This window comes from Simochromis diagramma, unplaced genomic scaffold (assembly GCF_900408965.1).
Source record: "Simochromis diagramma unplaced genomic scaffold, fSimDia1.1 OVJJ01000445.1, whole genome shotgun sequence".
Lineage (NCBI taxonomy): Eukaryota > Metazoa > Chordata > Actinopteri > Cichliformes > Cichlidae > Simochromis > Simochromis diagramma.
Genome location: NW_024387269.1, coordinates 196,229 through 218,064, shown reverse-complemented (window position 1 = coordinate 218,064; position 21,836 = coordinate 196,229). Strand labels below are relative to the sequence as shown.

General features: G+C 42.8%; 1 protein-coding gene across 3 annotated transcripts; it reads left to right on the top strand.

The window, feature by feature from the left end:
• The first annotated feature begins 331 nt into the window (after nt 1–331).
• LOC120715547 (palmdelphin-like) lies at nt 332–21,644 on the top strand. 3 transcript variants are annotated; one of them, XM_040002568.1, is made up of 9 exons: nt 335–395; nt 3,237–3,305; nt 5,378–5,458; nt 5,877–5,998; nt 15,530–15,644; nt 15,739–15,763; nt 15,850–15,909; nt 17,307–17,461; nt 18,265–21,644. In XM_040002568.1, exons 2-9 carry the CDS (start codon nt 3,261–3,263, stop codon nt 19,225–19,227), a joined length of 1,566 nt encoding a protein of 521 aa, XP_039858502.1. In that variant the 5' UTR covers nt 335–395; nt 3,237–3,260; the 3' UTR covers nt 19,228–21,644. The 3 variants fall into 3 exon arrangements, with proteins under 3 accessions (XP_039858503.1, XP_039858502.1, XP_039858501.1); XM_040002569.1 differs by having other exon boundaries at nt 332–395; nt 3,237–5,458; XM_040002567.1 differs by lacking the exon at nt 335–395 and having other exon boundaries at nt 1,873–3,305.
• Nucleotides 21,645–21,836: the final 192 nt, after the last annotated feature.

Here is a 21,836-nt window from a genome sequence, read left to right as displayed (position 1 = left end):
ATTCTTACAAGAGGGCGCCAACAACCCAAAAAACCCTCTAACATGTATCTTTATGGCACAATGCAAACCTAACACATCAGTATAATCACAATATACAGCACTACTACATGGCAATGAAAAATTTCCTTCCACATTTAGCCCTAATTACTTTCATGTTCTTCATATTGATTTATCCTTTTAAGTATGTAACACTTTTAAAACGGTGCATGTTTGTACAACTCTTGAGATTATCTTGAATTCCAGATTCTTAGACCTTTGACTGTCGGACACATTGGCCTTTGTGTGGTCCTTGCAAACTGATGCTGTCAATCAGCATCACAAAGACCCGCCCACCTGTACCTGTGGGCTGTCTGAGGAGTCCTGCGCGGCAGCCACGAGAAAAGACCATCCTCTGGGTAGGTGAACAAATATATGCTTGTCTTTCAATAATTAATAACGTGAAGTTGAAGTATTCTGTGAGGTTTGTTGTTGTTCTTTAAGAAAACGTCCTGTCCTGTCAGAAAGACTCAAATGTTCCCATATGAAGTAGGCCTACGTCTTTTATCCTCCCAAATAATGCAAGCTGTCAGTCTGCAGCTTAGAAACTGTTTGATAGCATCTTGACAAAGGCTGTTATCCTCTGCTGGTAGCAACGTTTGTTTTGGAGTCATGTAGAGAAGCAGATATAAAAATGTTTTATAAATAGTTAATGTGCTAAATTGAGCTGACCTTTATTCTACAACAGAAACAGGACCAAACGGGAGAGGTAGAGATAGCTCCTTAATTCTCTAAGCTTCTGCTCATCCTGACTGATCGTCCCTGCAGGGCTTACAGCATATTGTAGCCTTCAGTTTGCACTCACTGAAAATCCTTCACACACTTTATGTAGCTTCATTTCCTTTTTGACTTGACTCTCAGTAAGCAGGGTGATTATTTTAAGGTCACCCATTGTTTCTGGACTTTTTGAAGCCGCACCATTGGTGGGTTTTTGTTTTCTTTCCTGACATCAGTCATGTTAGCTCTAAAGTGAACATATTTTAGACCACAGGGTGAAGTGTTAAGACATGCTAGCAAGCTTTGTAATTGCAGTCACAATCAACACACACAGACACACACAGAAAAGGTCCAATTTATTCATTCAAATTAGCAAAGTTGAGTCTCGCAGGCTCTAATCGGCTACAGTTGGCTGTGTAGCAACTGTAACACACACACACACACACACAGAGTACAGACCATGCTTTTCACAAAGATTTATTTCACACAAAACAAATCCCAAAACTATCCACAGCTGAGATGTGACTGATTGCTTACTTGGTATATGAAGGTGACATCCAGGAAGGGTGAGAGTCTGCATGGTGGGAAGTTGGGGGGCGGGGTCAAGGCACCGGAGGGTGGGCAGGCAGGTGAAGCGGTGAGCAGTAATGTTAAAGCCCTGAGGCCTGTGTTTATTGAGGGGCGTGTCCAGATGAAGCCCATGTCAAGGCTGCTTATCGGTCTTATCTTTATCACGTGATAAAAGATAAACAAGGCCCCGTTTCCTTGAAATGACATCACTGTCTCGTTATGGGATTCAAGCTGTCACAAACACATGGGAATGAGTTTTTGGCATGAACTGGATCTGAGGTGATTCTGAGGATCATCACGAGCTTGCACGGAGATTTTAAGCACATGAAGCTTGCATAGAGAATCTCAAAAAACATCAGCAGTTAGGGAGCATTTTGATATGCTGGTGCCCAATAATAACATAAGTCTTGAATCAATCTCAGGTTGAGATTGAAGCAATCCAGCACATAACAGCAGGGTGCAAGATGCTAGCAGGCAGGGCATACATGGAACGCCATAACCAAGTGGCCGGCATAGTGTACAGGAACATCTGTGCCGAGTAGGGCAGCTCCAGGAGGTCGATAGATTAAAGTACAATAAAAGGATTTCAGGGAACAGCCCGTCATCCACCACGACCTGAAATCACAGTTCTTGTAGTGGTACTTGTCTGGCTGCATTGTGCCAAGTGGAAGGGGGCTTGTGGTGCGGGGCTGATTTTCAGGTCTTGTAACCTTAAATCCGGTGAGAGGAACTCCTGATGCTTCAGCATACCGAGACATTTTGGGCAATGTCACATTTCCAACTTTGTGGGAACAATTTGGGAATGACATGGACGAGCAAGTTTGGTCTGAACAGGTTCCTGACATGAACCCAACAGAACACACGGAGATGAATTCGAGCTGAGACTGTGAGCCAGCATCAGTGTCTGACCTCACAGATGTGCTTCTGAATAATGGTCAGACATCCCAATTAAAACCTTTGTGGAAGCCTCCCTAGAAGAGTTTAAGCTGTTATACCTGCAAAGAGTTGGACGATGTTATATTAAACCCTGTGGATTCAGAATGGGACGTCACTCAAGTTCATATGCTTGTGAAGGCAGACGAATAGTTTTGGCAACACTGTATGTGGAATTACCCAGTTCATGATGTATTTACATGTGCATTGATAAATCAGTAACACAGAGCTCTGCACCCATGAACAGTGTGATTCTTGTTTAAAGGCATAAACATTTCAGCACTTATATCTATTTCTTATCTAGATAACACACAAAAAAACGAATCTGAATTTTATGAAGCGAGAAAAGAACCCACAACAGAAGTAGTCTGGTGTGGATCCAGTGCATTACTCAAGGAGAACGATGTGTTCTGTGTGATTTATAACATTTCCTATAAATAAAAAGTTCAGACTTTTCAGTTAATAGAGTCTAAACCACACAGCAGCCCTGCCTGTGGTTGGCAAGCAGATGGTTTACGCAGATTATCAGGCTCATGAGCAGATTAGCTTAGCGCTTCAGTGACAGGTTACTTGATGGACTTGTAGATAAAGCCTCTCTCCGCCTTTCTTTAATTAGAGTGAGACAAAAGTTACAAATGGCTCGTTTAGGGTAAGCAGATGACTGTGTCGTAAAGAGTGAACAAGCTGGCAGGTGGCAGTGTGCTGTCAGAGGAACGAATACTGAAATAAAATAGTGATGTCACAGTGTACCGTTGTGTCAGGGTGCTGGAAACAGCTGTTTCATGCTGCTCATTTCAGTCTTCATATTTTTATTCTTCTACTCAGGCAGCTGTGCATGACTCACACTGCAGATGCTTATTCCCTTATATTGAACCATCAGTTTGAGTTTGTAAATGTGGTTAATGTTGCTGGTGGTCATGTTTATAAGTGATACTGTGAAATAAAGGCATCTGACAGGTTCTCTTTCTTCTCGTCTCCAGTCTCTGTGTTGATCCTGAAGCAGTATGGAGGAGAGTGACCTGCTCCAGGAGAGGCTCCAGGCCATCACTGTAATGCTCCCGTCTACTCTGAGCAGTCACAGACACTTGTGCTACACTTCTAAAGATATCTGCTTATCTATTTGACAATTATTCACACTTTCATTTAGAAGTTTTAGAGCATGATGCAGATGTTACTGAGACGTGTACAGTCTGTACCTTTTTTCTTTTTTACTGTACTCTAAAATAAAACATGTAACTTACAAATAATTATTATTATTTAAATAAGTAACAAATTAAATCTTTGTGGCTTTTGACTCTAAAAAATGTAAATTAGTTCTTTTGTCATTTGTTTATGACCTTTTTCTGTCCTTTAACTTTCACTTAACTTTGGAACATTTAAAACGTAAATGAAACAGTTTAAACTACTCTGAGGATTAGTTTGCTTTTGTAGCCAAGTACAGGACAGGGTAGGGGAAGTTAAAGTAGGATGGAGAGAATGGGCCAATAGCTCGACTCGCAGGAGGGTCATGGTGAGTGGCGTGCAGAAGAATGAGTGGAGCCACAGGTAAAGTTGCTTTGAATTGTACTGAATTATATAGCAACAATTAAACAGCACTTCATAAACAGGAATGAAGCATTAAATAAGATACAACAACAGCAATAATAATAGTAACCAGAATCCTATCTGAGCTCAGATATGTCAGTCTTGCCGGCTTAATAGTCAGTGTTCAGTGATTCGGTTCAAAGGGAACGGCTCGCCATCTTCCTCGTCAGGAAGAAATCCAGATCTCACGATCCCACAAAAAAAGCCTAGCCTGTAAACAACAGGGCTATTACTAATTCAACTCACACTCTAATGATATATATGGCCATATGTAAATAATTTAAGTGCTATAACAAATCAAGCACAAAACATTAATTCTAATTTCTAATTACAGTCTATACAGTGCATCTTAATCATGAATGCAATCTTTAAATCACAATCAGCTTATTTTTCCATCAAGGTGCACATTTCTATCAGAAACCAGAAATAAACCATGAACTATGGTAGATTATCTTTCCCAGTACTGCCCCTTTTACTGAATTACAGGAGCCTTGCTTTGCTCTGCATAGCAATGAAGCAATATGTTAATTACACTCAATGTACAAAACAAAATGACCAAAAATATACAAAAGCCCACAGGCTGTAGTTCTACAGTATGTGGTAACGTATCAGCACAGTAAGAATATGCAGAGACATCTTTACAGTGCCGCTCGAGCATCAAATAAAATAGATTCATAACCTTTAAGATCAAAATTAACTTCATCCCATCATCTTATTTTAGTGCATTTAATATTCAACATGTAATACTAGAACATCATCAGCACACAAGCTGAGTGCTCAGAGTAGCTGAACTCCAAACCCGTGTGTTCTCCCACAGTGAAAACGTGGTCCTCCAGCTCCAGCTACGAGCATTAAGCTAATTAGCTTGTTAATTAGCCTGATTCGCCCAGTCCCAGTTTAACTCACCAGCATGCTTCTAATGTTCAACTCTCAGAAAGGATCTTGTCCACTTCATCCGCACCCGTGCAGATCTACAACATTGAAATTGGGCCATTATATTCCCGGTTAACTTCTTGTTAGCTTGTTAGCTTGAAGGTTAGCTTCTGACTCACCGCGATGGTTCCAAAGTCCAAAATGTTCAAAACAAATCAGGTCCGTTTCTCCAAGGTCCATGCAGATCTCCAGTATGGATATTTGCTCAATTTATCAAGTTTATAGTTATTTTCCAGCAACAAGCTTGGCGGTGAAAATCAGCGACGGTGCACCTCCGTCTCTCTCTGTGTCTGAGCACATACAGAGCAGGGGAAGGCAGGGCTTGTTCCTTCCTAACCAGTAGGGGTGTCAAATATACTCTCTGGGGTTTTATTTTTATATTTAGATTATTTATCTTTTATTATTGATTTACTTTAGCTCAGCTCAGTGATTAACAGAGTAACGATGAATCACAATTAGCAATAACAATGTTGTAGTGCATTAGAGTCGTGTAAACTCACTGGGTTACATTTTCAATAGATATTTGACTTATTCTGACAATCCATTGTCAATTGTAAATGTTTCATATATTCACTCATTTAAGCTTTTGCTTTTGATGAAACAGCAGAAGCATCGAATTCAAGAGGACATTAAAAAGAAGAAAGTGAAACTCGATCAAGAGAAATTCAAACTGCAACATCTGAAGGTTGGTTTGAATAAATGATCGGCTATAACAGCAGATAAAGTGTAGAGCAAATCATTTCATTGGATGTGTATTATCAGCATGAACTGCAGAAGTAATCAATTCATTTCAATTCAGTTTTACTGATACAGCGCCAAATCACAACAACAGTCGCCTCAAGGTGCTTTATATTGTAAGGTAGACCCTACAATAATACAACAGAGAAAAACCCAACCCAAACCAATCATATGACCCCCTATGAGCAGCACTTTGGCAACAGTGGGAAGGAAAAACTCCATTTTAACAGGAATGTCGCAGCAGATGGCCACGACTGGTTGGGGTGAGGAGAGAAAGGCAGGATAGTCGTCCTACCTGTTTGCAGACCTGCATTTTTACTTCCAGTCCCAATCCACACTAATGATAATTCTGTTCTTCTGTACAGAAAAAGGCTCTGAGAGAGCAGTGGCTGCTGCGAGACTCCCATAATGGAGTCGACTGCACACAGCAGCAGAGCTTTCTGTCTGACCGGGAACACACCAGAGCCCTGCAGCTCAGCATCCACAGGTACAAAATCAGCTCAAACAGAGCTCACAGAGAAGCACATATCATCACCATAGATTACGCATGGGCATTGTTTGGCCTTGCAGGCCACAGCCTTTTGGTGTCTCTGACATCTAAAGGTGAATGGGAAATTAGAATTCAAATGTAAATAAGTATAATGCAGCTTGTTCCATCTTAGACATCAAACACTCATTGATCATCTCCAGAGAATGGTGTACTGTGTGTTTTGTACGTTTGTGAGAGATGTGGGTTTGCTAGCTCTGAAAGATGTCAGCACACAAAAAAGATTGATGCAGAATATAGTTTTTAACGAGGTAAATCCTTAAACACAAGGATTACAATTTGAATTGTTGTTAGGAGACTAAACATGGTAAATGGACTGATTCTTATATAGCGCTTTTCTACTCTCCCAGAGTACTCAAAGGGCTCTATACAACATGCCTCATTCACACCCACTCATACAAGCACTTCTAAACACAAGTGCAAACGACTCTATATTCACACTCCGATGAACGCATCGGAGGGCAACTTGGGGTTAGTATCTTGCCCAAGGATATTTGGCATGCAGTTTGGGGAAGCCAAGGATCGAACCACCAACCTTCCAATCAGTAGCTGATCTGCTCTACCACCTGAGCCACACCCATCCCAGCTTGAGGAGTCCAGATCCTCACTCAAACCTGGCAGCTCTGCACTCACCTTCAGGACTGAGGACATGGTGAGAGCCCTCAGGAGGACCAGGGAGAGGAGCTCACCCGGCCCTGACAACATCAGCAGTCGAGTTCTGAGACAGGGCAACTAGGAAGTGTGTTCTGGACTCTATTTCAACACTCAATTGACAGTCACACCGTCCCCAAAAGAAACAACCCAAAGTCTCTGAATGATCTTCGTCCTGTGGCCCTCACCTCCCTGGTGATGAAGGCCATGGAGAAGATCATAAAACAGCACATCAAGAGCAACTGACCCACTGATAGACCCTCCCCAGTTTGCTTACCGTGCACGCAGAGGCGTCGATGATGCAACAACCTTCATCTTGGACTCCATCCACAAACATCTGGAGCTCCCTGACTCCTCCACCAGACTTCTGTTTGCTGGTTTCTCATCAGCGTGCATCACTCTGCAGCCTCACATCCTGCCCACTAAACTTTCCTCCCGATTTCACCTGGATGATCAGCTAATCCTGTGGACAGAGATGGGCAGTAACGTGTTACTGTAATCCGATTACTTTTTTCGAGCAACGAGTAAAGTAAGGGATTACTATTGCAAAAAAGGTAATTAGATTACCTGTTACTTTCCCGTAGGAACCCTGCGTTACTGCTTACTAAAACCGTGATTTTTTTGCGAGAGTGTCTCGTGACAGTGACGTAAGCGAGTGCAACGTTAGTGACAACAGCTGTGTGCAGATCAACAATGGATCATATATCGAGTGCGGGAGAGAGTATGAGCGTGCAGCGTTTAAAGCGTGGAAGTACTGACCTTACTTTGAGTTTGATTCCATAAAAAGTGACAAAAACATTAGTGTCCGTTGTGCGTGGGAAGAAAACTTATTTTTACAGCGAAAAAACCCCTAAATGTCCGAGCAAGCACAGAGTAGCTACGACGTAATGGGAAACTCACAGAGAAACTCACAGATCCTTCCACTGACAGCTGCAGCACACCTGCACCAGGGCAAAGCTCTGCCTGCCCCACTCCTGCTTTACAGGTGAAAATAGAGCAAAAGGACCGCTGAGTCTTTGGCTTTATTTATTTTCTGCTGTGTTTTACTTGCATCTATTTGAAAGACTGAGTGTAAACACAAAAAACTATTTTATTTTATGTGGTGGAATGTGCAGAAAATAGGTTTAAATGTTAAACTAATTTCTTCCAGTCACAGAATGTTGCAGATAATAAAATTTTTGCTTGATGCATGAAGTTAAAAGATTAAAACTAATAAAACAAGTTTTAAAAAGAGACTTTTCCATTTGATTACATTTTGTATGATGGATTATGCAGAAAAAGTAGAATTGGGCTGAATGATCTATCGCTTTATCACCTATTCAGGGGATAAATCATGTTTTAAAAAGTAACTAAGTAACTAAGTAACTAAAGACTTTTGAAAATAAGTAATCAGTAAAGTAACGGGATTACTTTTTGGGGGAAGTAATCAGTAATTAGTTACTGATTACTTTTTTCAAGTAACTTGACCAACACTGCCTGTGGATATTGGACTTTTTGACCAACAGGACGGGTCAACAACTCTCTTTCCGGTCTCAGCTCCACCTCCACTGGCTCTCCCCAGGGCTGTGTGCTCTCCCCCCTGCTCTTCATCCTCTACACCGATGACTGCAGATCCACACAGCCCGACTGTCACCTGGTGAAATATGCTGACGACACAGTTCTCCTGTCACTGCTGCCAGGCCCTCACAGCACCACGGCCCGCTCTGCAGGAGTTTGTAGAGTGGTGTGACAGCTCCAACTTGAACTGAACGAGAGCAAAGGTGGTGACCTTCTCCAGCAGGCAGAGGGATCTGGCTGCTTCAGTCACCACCACCATCCACGGGAAGCCAGTGGAGGTAGCTGAAGAGTACAAATACCTGCGAACCATCTTTGACAACCTCCTGAGATTCTCTGCCAACACAGAGGAGATTCTCAGGAGGTGCCACCAACGGCTATACCTCCTTAGGAAACTCAACTCCTTTGGAGTCAGCACAGCCATCATGATGACTTTTTACTATGTTTTCCTGGAAAGCATCATGACCTTCTCCATCAGCTGCTGGTTCCACTGCCTCAGCCTTCATACAGGAACAGACTGCAGCACACTGCATCAGTGTGCTCTACAGTCATTGGCCTGTCAGAACTCTGGCAGGTTTTCAGCCAACAGGTCCTCAGACAGGCAGCCAAAATAATCAACGACCCCTCTCACATTCTTCACCCCGCATTTCAATGGCTCCCCTCTGGGCGACGCCTCCGCTGCATTTCCTGCAGGACTGAGAGGAGGAGGAGCGCCACCTTTGTCCCCAAAGCAGCTCTGCTTTTAAACTCCAGCCGATGAGACCGTTTCCCACACCAGAAACAGAAACTACTCTACACTCTTTTATACTGCCAACACTTTACTCACTTTTAGTCACTTACAGTTATTTATTCACCTATTCAGTCACTTTAATTTTAAAACTGTGTATATACTGTATATTCTGTGTATTTATTATTTCACTATTATTGTATATTATCGCCTCTGTCAGTGCGCCCCAGGGCAGCTGTGGCTACAATGTAGCTGCCATCACCAGTGTGTCAATGTGTGTGTGAATGGGTGGATTACTGAATGTAGTGTAAAGTGCCTTGGGGTCAATAGGGACTAAGTATACAAATACAGGCCATTTACCATGTTTATGCCCTGTCCTTACCTTCAACGTCATGCTGCTCTGTTGTATCTTAATTGCCCCCTGGGGATAAATAAAGTCTTTCTGATTCTGATTCTGTAACTTTGCATTTTTGAAGCACATGCGAGACAAAGTTGTTAACTTAATCAAGGCAAGAACACTGACTCGCTGACAATTTGTTGCACTTTTGATTCACTGCTGTCACTGCTGGAGTCATGTAAAACAAAAAATTCCCCACTCGCCCCTGCGGGCGTCTATCCATCAAAATTGGGTCCTCTACCAGAGGCCTGGGAGCTTGAGGGTCCTGCACAGCATCTTAGCTGTTCCTAGGACTGCGCTCTTCTGGACAGAGATCTCCGATGTTGTTTCTGGGATCTGCTGGAGCCACTCGCCTAGTTTGGGGGTCACTGCACCGAGTGCTCTGGGACCACCGTCACCTTCACCCTCCACATCTTCTCCAGCTCTTCTCTGAGCTTCTCATGTTCCTTCTTCCTGAGGGCCTGTCCTTCCATGATAGTTCCTCCTCTTGGGTTTCTGCTGCCTGAGGTATTCACTGAGCATGCGGTTGGTTGGGGACATCTTCACGATGTACTCATGGATGTTTGTTGTCTCATCCTGGACTGTGGTGCTGACACTCACCAATCCCCAGCCTCCTTCCTTCTGCTGCTCCATTCTGCAGTCAGTCCTATGCAGAACAGCAGTGGGGACAGAGCATCTCCTTGGTAGATCCCGCACTTGATGCTGACTTGTGCTATGGGCTTGGAGTTGGCCTCTAGTGTTGTACGCCACATCCCCATTGAGTTCCTGATGAAGGTTCTTAGGGTCCCATTGATCTTGTACAATTCCATGCATTCCAGGATCCAGGTGTGGGGGCATTGAGTCATAGGCCTTCTTGTAATTCAATTCAATTCAATTTTATTTATTTACACAGCACCAAATCACAACAACAGTCGCCTTAAGGAGCTTTATATTGTAAGGTCGACCCTACAGTAATACATACAGAGAAAAACCTAGCAATCACATGACCCCCTATGAGCAAGCACTTTGGTGACAGTGGGAAGGAAAAACTCCCTTTTAACAGGAAGAAACCTCAGACAGAACCAGGCTCAGGGAGGGGCGGGGCCATCCGCTGTGATTGGTTGGGGTGAGAGAAGGAAGACAGGATAAACACATGCTGTGGAAGAGAGACAGAGATTAATAACAGGTATGATTCAGTGCAGAGAGTGTCACGGCTGGGGCAGCAGTCGTGTTGCGGAATGAAAATGACCCAAAATGCAGGCAGCTGACTGGTGAAGAGTGTGACGTTTATTTACAAGGTGGGATAGTGGCAAGCAAGCAGCGAGGCATGACAAATAACTGAAGAAACCAAAACTGGGAGAACTAAATAACAAACCTGAGAGCATACAAAAGGGGTGCGGGGCAGAGAGACGCAGAGACAGGAACGAAGCACCATGGAACACAGAGACATGCAGACAAACGCAGACAAGCCACAACGAACACAGACCGACACCCACTAAATATACACACACAAGGTAATTGGGTAATCACACACAGGAGGGAAGAACAGCTGAGCCTAATACACATGATGACTGGAGGACACAAGCTGAACACAATGACAACAGACGGAGACCTTCAGAATAAAACAGGAAATCTAGAACACGAACCGGACACAAGGGGGGAGGACACAGAATACCAAAATCAGAATAACTAGAACAGAGGAAAATAATCATAAAACACAAAACGCTGGGTCAACGACCCAGCACCATGACAGAGAGGTCTGTTAATACATAGTGATTGAAGAAGAAACACCCAGTGCATCATGGGAATCCCCGGCAGCCTACGTCTATTGCAGCATAACTAAGGGAGGATTCAGGGTCACCTGGTCCAGCCCTAACTATATGCTTTAGCAAAAAGGAAAGTTTGAAGCCTAATCTTGAAAGTAGAGATAGTGTCTGTCTCCTGAATCCAAACTGGAACCTGGTTCCACAGAAGAGGGGCCTGAAAACTGAAGGCTCTGCCTCCCATTCTACTTTTAAATACTCTAGGAACAACAAGTAGGCCTGCAGAGCGAGAGCGAAGTGCTCTAATAGGGTGATATGGTACTACAAGGTCATTAAGATAAGATGGGGCCTGATTATTTAAGACCTTGTATGTGAGGAGCAGGATTTTGAATTCTGGATTTAACAGGAAGCCAAAACAGGAGAAATCTGCTCTCTTTCTAGTCCCTGTCAGGACTCTTGCTGCAGCATTTTGGATTAGCTGAAGGCTTTTCAGGGAGTTTTTAGGACTTCCTGATAATAATGAATTACAGTCGTCCAGCCTGGAAGTAATAAATGCATGAACTAGTTTTTCAGCGTCACTCTGAGACAGGACATTTCTAATTAATCCAGGCAGTGCACAGGTTAGTCAGCCTGGTCCTGCAGTCTCGGCTGACTGCTCGGTCTACCAGTAGCTGGTGTTTTGCGCCTCTTGTATTCTTGCCCATCCCTTTCTGTGCCCTGCTCATGTATTGACCCATTTGCATGTTCATCTTAGCCGCTATGATGCCTGACAGGAGCTTCCATGTGGTGCTGAGGCAGGTTATTGGCCAGTAGTTGGAGGGGACCGGTCCCTTCTGGGGGTCCTTGAGGATCAGGACTGTCTGGCCTTCAGTTAGCCATTCCAGGTGTCTCCCCTCAACTAGCAGCTGGTTCATTTGTGCTGCTGGACGCTCGTGGAGTGCAGTCAGCTCCTTCAGCCAGTAGGCGTGAACCATGTCGGGGCCTGGTGCTGTCCAACTCTTCATACTGGAGACCTTTTCTTGGATGTCTGCTACTGTGATTGTTACTGGACCCTGTTCAGGGAGGTTGCTGTGGTCTGCTCTTGGATCCACTTGCCACTGAGCATTGCTATTATGGGTTGTGTCCTCTCCCCATATGCTGTACCAGTATTGATCCGTTTCCAGCCTTGGCGGTGCTGTTCTCATATTGTTCCCCTCCCACTAGGAGTACACCTTGGCTGCTTCTGTGAAGAACAGCTGGTAAATATATATCTATATATATATATAGATATATATATTGTATATATATATATATATATTGTAAAGTGTCCTTGGGTGACTTGAAAGGCGCTCATAAATAAAATTTATTATTATTATTATTATTATATATATATAGATATATATTAGGGGTGCAACGATACACAAAATTCACGGTTCGATATTTTTTCGATACAAAAAAAATGTTCATGCCTTTTTAATTTGTCATTTATTAAAATTATAAATATATATTTTAACTCAAAAGTACAGTTTTTAAATTTAACCCTAACCCTTGTGCGTGTTTTTTATTTTGACAGCGAATGCGCACCTGCGGACCACTTATGTGCAGCCCTGGTTATTTAGCTCGTCATATTGCAGCCACAGAAATTCTTTTGTCCATGAAACCATAAAGCTGCACTTTCTTTTTGCCTTATAGTCTGATTTGTCATAACTTTTCCGTTTTGTGGTAAGCTTTTCTTTGGCTGTCACTTCTTCACCCTGACCGGTCTTATTTGGCTCAGCAGAACTAAAATATATATGCTGCTGCTTTTACACATGCACTCACATAAGCTCAGCGATTCTCTGCGCGATCAACCTCTCACATGTTTAAGCTTGCTGCGGGAGATTTCACTTGTCATGTTTGCGTAGTACGCTAATGATTGATAAGACGATGTCAGAGGAATTGGTGCGCAAATTATCATCACTCACCAATCAGTGCTGTCGCTCTCTATACACAGTTCGCGCGATTGCAAAATGAAAGCAAAAAAAAAGCGCAAATTCAAACGCGATTACAATATGTCACATATTGACAGTGGCTCACCGATGCCAATGACATAATTACCCAGCTACATTTCCGAAAGAATGCAAAAGCATTGACATATATTTTTCCTTCCTACGATAGGCCGACGGGCAGGGCAGAGATAGATTTTGGTAGCCCGACTGGAAAAATCGCTAGCCCCAGGACGTCGGGCTAGCGATATTGCGAGCCCTGTATCTGATTGAGGAATCATCTTTGGAAAAGAGAGTTTATTACAGAGAAATGGCTCTTTCCAAAATAAAAGCTATACTATACGCTTCTTCTGGGCTATATTCTCAGCAGCATATTAAACATATCAGGTCCCCATAAGGAGAATCATGTGCTAACGGCTGTCTAAATGACTCGGGTAAAGTTTGTAGCATGCGTGCTTGTTGTTTTTGTCTGCTTCCACTTGTCTTTGCACTAGGATGATGTCGGAGTAAATGTGCAGTCTTATTCGTTGTGTTCCCACTAGTGCTGTCAGCGTTAATCTGAAATGACGTTAACGCCACAACACGGCAAATCTCCGTTAACGAGCTACCGCGGATCGCCCCGTGCGTGGGGCTGGACGGTGTCAAGACGAGCTAACTGCGCTAACACACTAGCTCCCACCCATGTAATTGAGCATTGCGTGGCACATCCGACATACTGTTTTACTTTAGTCCATGACACGCTTACCTTCAGGGTCATACGTCACATGAAAACCAAAATAATTCCAAACGCCAAATCTGAATGAGGGTGGGGGGAGATTCAGTTTGCCATGTTGCAACGAGCTTAGCTTCTGTCTCGCTAGCTTGTGCTGCGCTCAGGGGATCTGCGCTCGACAGTGCAGCCTAGGCGGAGTAGTCGAACGCAGATCCACTGAGCGCTCAACACAGACAGCATCGTCAGAAGGAAAGTTGATAAAATAAATTAAAAATTTTGTATTGTTCGATACATATGCGTACCGAACCGAAAGCACTGTATCGAACGGTTCAATATCGATACGAGTATCGTTGCACCCCTAATATATATATATATATATATATATATATATATATATATATATATATATATATATATATATATATATATACACACCCACACACCTGCCAGTCAAAGTGCCCAGTTCCCTTGAAACTAGAGCTGGGCGATATAAGATTTTTTCATATCATGATATGTTTTTTTCATTTCAGGCGATAACGATATCTATCACGATATAAGCCAAATAACTATATTTGTAAGATTTAAATGTGCCGTTGCTCACAAGTAAAATGTGAAATAATCATCAGCTTGTTTTGATTTAAATATTTATTTCCCATAATAAGTTCAACAGGGTAGATGTACTTAAGGAACATGAGACTTTTTCAGATAAATAAAGGCAAATATTGCAAACTACACAAAAGCAGCCGCTAAAGCGTTTAAGTTTCAAAATAGAACAAACAAAACAGACTAAACTGTCAATTCCACTTAGAAAGAAAATATTAATTCTAAAAATAAATCTTAGTTTGTTTTACAGAAGAACAAATAAAATTGATTAACTTTTGTCAATATCAAATAAACTGAGAACTAAAAGGAAATTCTCAATCTCTCCTTGTTGTATAGCTTAGCTTTTCAAACAGTTTTAACAGTTACTTTAGTCTGACAAAAGCCGAATGACGAATTAGCGCTTCCAGTCAGAGACTGAGCATGCACCGCTTTATTGTATTTCAAGACTTGCTTTCGGCACAATTTACAGTGCACGCTACTGTTTTTTGTCAGACTTGAAATAGCTGAAATACCTTCACACTATGGGACTTCTGTGGCTCTTCCGTTCAACAGTCTCTCCGGCATTGGAACCGTCATCTGTTTTCTCTTCGGTAACCTTCGGTCACGCTCTCGGTTGATTTTTCTCTAGTCGGCACACTCATTTCCTCCCGGGCGGCACGGCGGCTGGCTGCTTCCCAAACAAATACACATGTGCAGCTTGGCACTTGTGCTGTACGTAACAAGTCACGTGACGCTGCGGCTGTGATTGGTTCGGCTCTGCGCTACTTAATTTGGATTGGCTGTTCTTCTTTCTAAGAGGACCAGAGCGGTGAGGTCTATCGCAATAGTTTAATTTTTCTATCGAGGAAAAGTTATTTCGCAATACATATCGTTATCGTTCTATCGCCCAGCTCTACTTGAAACAAAACAAAACAAATCAAAAATTAAACATGCTCTTTAATGCTGTAAAGTTGGGTATTTTAACAAGAGAGTCTATGAGGTTGCCAGCCTCAAATAGCCTTCAGAGGCACTGCAGTTTTTGGCACTTTCACATTGGCCACATTTTCAGGCCCAGCGGTTACTGTTTCTCATGTGATGTCCTGCCCTGTTACTACCCTGCTCTGACCCCTCTGTCTCCTTAGGATTGAAATGGAGGTGGATTCTCTGGAGAGAGAAGAGTCTATGATCAGCGTTAATGAGAGTTTTATCCTCAGTAGACTAAAGGCAGTGGAGAAAAGTCCGGAGGACATTATCAAGGTATATACAAACACACATTCTCACAGATACACAGGTGTAGTGTTGTGCTCCCTCTAGTACCTGTTATACTTACTGAGTTGTGCGTGTCTTCTAGGAAGCCCACAACAGCTTTGTTCCTGGTAAGTCATGTGACATCATTTGTAACATCTCTGGTGTTGCGACGAAAGATGAACCCAAGCTAACAGTTCTGTTTTTGTTCTTGCAGAACCATTACACATAACCACAGCAATCCCTGAATCCTTCTCCTCACCAGCCAGTGAACAGTGTGAGCCAAACACACCACGGCAGCGTGAGATCATTCATACATTTAAAACTGTTATACACAATAGCACTGAAATACACAAGAGTTTGCAAATTTAGAACTGAATTTATAGTGCTGTGTTCTGATAATTAATAATGGATTGGATTTATATAGCGCTTTTCAAGGCACCTAAAGCGCTTTACAATGCCACTATTCATTCACTCTCACATCCACACACTGGTGGAGGCAGCTACAGTTGTAGCCACAGCTGCCCTGGGGCAGACTGACAGAAGCGAGGCTGCCATATCGCGCCATCGGCCCCTCTGGCCAACACCAGTAGGTGGTAGGGTAAAGTGTCTTGCCCAAGGACACAACGACCAGGACAGAGAGCCCGGGGATCGAACCGGCGACCTTCCAGTTACAGATGCGCTTCCCAACCCTCTGAGCCACAGTCGCCCCTGTGAACCACTGTGAACAGTTCACAGCTAGATCCTCAAAGACGTACACTGGAGCTCAAAATTAAAGTGGACATGAAACACTACACATTGTTTGCATCATGGAGCCCTGACTAACAGTAAAGATGGATTTAAGAAATAAGTGCTTTCAAAAGATGTTTAGTGCCATCTTCTGTCAGCACAGAATGTGACGTCGCCTGGTTGGTTGTGGCTAATAAACCCACATTGGTTTATGTTAGCTAACTGGTGACAGAACCAATAACTCAGTGGAAAACACTTTTGTGCTGCCCCTGGCTGCAGCAGTAAAACCAAGGACATACTGTCCACTTATACTGTCTGTCTCTTTAACAATAATTGGCTCCATTGTTTGGCTACATTCACTCAAACAGGAAAATCTGTCCTCATTTTTAAATTCTTTACAAACACACAGATTATGAGTAACAGCTGGATTTTTACGTTGTAAATCAGCCTTTGTATGTGTGTAGTGTTTCATGTCTGCTTTAATTTGGCGTTCCAGTGCGCTCTAGTTTTTGAGGATCTACCCGTGAACTTTGCACAGGTATCAGAACGTTGAGTAAAAGATGTCTATATGACTCAATCCTAGTTTCTGCACAAAAAACGTGATTCATCATTTTCCACAGATCTTTAAAAAGGACATCAGAAAGTCACATAAATGTAACTTTTTCACCTCATTAGTCCGCATTCTTTCATCTTTGACCACACATCTATGTTTCTGGGTTCTACACATACTGTCCTATATATGTTATATCAGATATACCATATCTCAGAGCTCAAAACGAACTTTTTCCTCCGCTTTACTTTTATACATTTGTATCACCCATTGAAAATGACCTGTGGAGACTTGCATTAACTAATGTACAGGACATGGATTGTGCTGTGCACCTGGACTGATGTCATGATAATCAGGATAAACTTTAACTGCATTAACTGCCCTCTGTGTCCCAGCTCTGTTTAACATGCAGATCAATGTGGCTAAAAATACTGGGGAGAGCTCAGTACTTTCTACGCCTGATGTTCTTCTGAAAGACTTTCACCAAAACACCGGGCTCAGGGTTCATGATGATGTCCAGAAGTGTGTTTGTGCACTCAACTCTCAGCAGGTATTTTTATTATTCTGAGCCAAACCCTGACTTCACTTTAAGCAGTGGAGGTGCATGCTTTGTTTTATTCCATTTTAGCTTTGAAACAGATTTGTATGAGAATATTAGCTCCCTGTAACTTTTGATTAGTGACCCTAATACTCCACAACTGGTAATAATGACACCAGCATTTTCACCAAAGTCCCAGTAGCTGCGACTGGCACAGAGCAGTGGACTGGGTGGGGCTAAGGTTACACTGGATTAATGTAAAGCTATCTACCTGGGGTGCCAAAGGCAAACAAAGATTTGTTGTATATGATGAATATAAATGGAGGCATGCACTATATCGTTTCTCTATTTCAAGAGAGAGAAAACTACAGTAATGAAGGATGCAGCCGACTGTCGTCTGTTACTGTTGGAACCATCTGCATGGTTCTTAGTTGGTTTTTCCTTTGTTTAAATCTTTATTTTAATAAATCTCAAAAACTATGACAATAAATAAAGGAGCAATAATCCACTGTCTCTTAACTGAGTTCTGTATCACATAGTAGCAACTCCAAATCCACAGTCCTGAACTGTGGCCTCACTTAGCTGCAAAACAGTCACCCACACGAATGAAGCCTGTGTGTGGGAAACACTGGCATGAACATCTCAAGCTAATATAGATTTCTGTTAGCAATTCTGCTGACAAAGAACAAGCATTTTAGCTGTACATGTTCCTTTTCAAGTAGCTCATGAAGTGACATAAACAGAATGCATCATGTTAGCTTCTGTTGTGTTTGAATTTCTTTCAGTTTCTGAGTCCTGGTTTTTTGTACTTCTAGGCATCACGTGGCAAGAATGGTGTTTCTGAGCTATCGGCCAATGAGGTGGAACATTTACTGAGAAATGCTACAATGCATGGTCAAGCAAAGCACCAAAACTGCAACAGGGTGGAGGAGCATGACCTCGGGAAGCAGCCAGGACACTATGATGTCCTGCAAAGACACAAAGCAGACAAAGACTTTAGCTCCAACGAAAACAGCCAAAGAAACCCACACAGTGAGCATCACTACTGTAACCAGGACAGCTGTCTTATCAAAAGTGAAGACAGGAGCCAGCAAAGCAATCTGACGGAAAGTTGTGTGACGCGCCTGGATCACTATGGCAACCAGCGAGATTGTCACTGTAGTTCATATCCAGTGACAAATTGTCACCGTCTTCAGGAAGGCCGGTCTGCAAGCCGCCAGCCCAGTGGCATGACCAGAAGCAGCAGCAGGATCACTGAACCATCCAGGTGCTGCGTACCTCTTAGAACACGTGACCAGGAAATACTAACACACACACGCTTCAGCTACACTCCCTGTTATATTCCTGCTATTGATTATATCAGTGAGGAAGAACATTACCGCCCATCATTGTACCAGTCAAACAGACAAACTGGGAACAGACACAGAGCACCCCTTACTGGAGATGACCCTCCTTGCACAGTCCTTAGCGTCTTGGACACTGCTGAGCCAATCACAGCCATATTCATGGGTTTTCAGTCAGCGTTGGACGAGAGCCGGCAGGTTCGGGAGTTTGAAGGTTCCCTCAAGGCTGAACTGGTCATTGTTGAGGACGATGAAGACTATGATGACAGCAACATGAAGGAGAAGAAGAGCCACGGGCACATTCCAAAGCCAAGCGCAAGCAATGGAGCTGCTGCACACGTGCAGGGACTTGGAGACGGACACAGAGAGAGCGCGGTGGGACCAGGCATCAGAAAGATCCGGAAAAAACAACAACCGTGCTGTAGTGTCTGCTAACTGAAAGCCTTCTTTTTTACGTGGTGCTGCCTAAAATGACCGATTCTCCTCGAGCGTTTAGTGACCTTTTGTGAAAGGGAAGATGTGAAATCATCTCCAGCTAATAAACACGTGACACTGTAACTAAAGAGCCCTGTTTAATTTGGTCAGTCTTTATAACGTGTTCCCCACGTATCCCATACTGCTGTCTGTCGCTGTAAGTGGACTGTTTTTATATAGCGCTTTTCTGCTTCTACTTCACCAAATCACACACAATCACACAAGCACTGTTTTCCATGCTAACAAGTACTAACAATGAATGAATGAATGAATGAATGAATGCATCAGAGAGCAACTGGGAGTTCAGTATGTTGCCCCAGGATATATATGCTACAGATTAATGTAAAATGTAAGATGACTTGAAAAGATTAACCCACAAATCTGTCATCTGAAGCTGGAATGCATGGAGAAAAAAGACAAACCAAAATAAATCACTTTGAACAGGATTAAATCCAAGTGACACACATGTTCTTACTGCACATGTGCTAGCAGTGCTTTAGCATGTCTGCTCCTAGCTCCCAGTATTCAAAGCCCAGGCAGCTAGCTTTAACCTCTCAGAATAGCAACTCAAAACTGTACTGTTTAACATTTACTCATTTCATTGTTACACTGCAGAGCTGCTGGTTGTGACAACGAACAGCAGAGCAACACCAGCATGATGATGACTGGACTGTAAGATGCTTCAATTTTACTGCTTCAAAGCACTCAAATAAGCCCAGCTCTGATCGTTAGGATTAGGTTTGGACAGCATGTTAGCCTGAAGAACTTTGTAGCTTCATGCATGTTTTTGTTTTGTTTGTTCCCAAAAGCCTACGACAGTAATAAATTAACCAAAATTACGCATTTCCAAGACGCAGCTCTTGATCTGTTGAGGAGAGATCACATGATCTTGATATGATATTTTCCATATGTTGACAATGCACAGCACAATTTTAAGAGTCAGAACTTTGAATTTAAAAGGCTTTTTGTCCGTTTTCAACCAATAAATCATGAAGCTGATATTGAAGACCGTAATGGATGTAAGCTAACATTTAATGGGTAGTTACCATGACCCCAATCTAAAATCCTTTATCAGAATTAATTCAAAACAATGGTTTACATAGACACGCACAGACACACACAGACACACATGGAGGTAATAACATTAATGATCTTCTTATAGTCCTCAGGTCCAAATTAAACAATATTACAGACCAAGCACATGTTCCCATAGCAACAGACACAATATTAGGTTTGACCAGTGGAGCGCACTGTGGCTCCCTCTGCTGGTAATAACGGATTGGAGTGACCTACTTCAGAATGACTTCACACTGTGTTGAATGTGTCGGTGAATGTTTGCATTACTTTCCTGTGCTATGCAGCATATTCTGTTCTGAGCTGGCCCACGTGGGTTTAATAATACCAAACAATATCAGCTGATAAATACTGAACAACAACCGGATGGACAAGTGTGATATTTGTTATAACTGGATGGACTGAGCTGCACAACAGCAGCATGACTGCATTAGCATTCACAGCTCAGGTGCCAATGTTTCAGTTGTGCTTTCTCCAACTGGAACATTTGCATATGAGAGACAATATTCATCATTTCCTGACACTGGAAGCTTAAACATCTGGTTTGTAAATACCTGACAGTAAAATCATAATTTTACTGTCATCAGCATTTGTTAACCCTTTCGTTCTGATTCGGTGTCCATTCTGATAGTGCCTTTAAACATTTGGGTGCAGTGTGTGAGATGACGAGCATGTAGAAAGGCCTGGAACAATGATGCTAATAAACCAGCTCATCCCGTGTACGCTGCTCTGACCATTTAATGCGTGTGCGACATTAATCCTGTGTGACACGAGTCAGCTCAGACGTCCCCACAGAGTCACGCTGGATATCACTCTCTGTTAGTCGCTCATGTCATTAAAGAACTATCCATGAGTTTAACGTCATTAATGCAGGTGCCCGTATCACTGGCTTTGGCACACAGCCACCATTATATTTATCAGCAAACGCAATGAAACTGTGTGTGCTGTGGCAGGCAGGACGTGGACCCAAATGCAGACATTCGTGCACGGAAAAATAAACTTTGAATCGGCAGCTTTATTTGCTGGAAAAATCCTTCATGATATAACTTACAGAAAACAAAGCAAAAACCTAGAGTATAAAACTAAGAACAAAACACTGAGAAACTAGAAGCGTAGAAAAACTGAAACCAGAAACACGGAGCGACTTAAAGCACATGAGGAGGTACGACGTGACAAAGGGCAGAGGAAAACACAGGGCTTGAATACAGTAAAGAAGGAATAGGAAACGGGAGGGAAACACAGCTGTAATCTGATTACTTTTTTCAGGTAACGAGGAAAGTAAGGGATTACTATTGCAAAAACGGTAATTAGATTACCGTTACTTTCCCGTAGGAACGCTGCGTTACTGCGTTACCGTGATTTTTTTGCGAGAGTGTCTCGTGACAGTGACGTAAGCGAGCGCGACGTTCGTGACAACAGCTGTGTGCAGATCAACAATGGATCATATATCGAGTGGGGAGAGAGTATGAGCGTGCAGCGTTTAAAGCGTGGAAGTA

Excerpts from the sequence above, each read along its gene's own strand:
- LOC120715547 (XM_040002568.1), top strand. The coding sequence starts at position 3,261 with ATGGAGGAGAGTGACCTGCTCCAGGAGAGGCTCCAGGCCATCACT. Across the intron at positions 15,910-17,306 it reads CTCACCAGCCAGTGAACAGT|CTCTGTTTAACATGCAGATC; the intron begins GTGAGCCAAACA and ends TCTGTGTCCCAG. Across the intron at positions 17,462-18,264 it reads GTGCACTCAACTCTCAGCAG|GCATCACGTGGCAAGAATGG; the intron begins GTATTTTTATTA and ends TTGTACTTCTAG.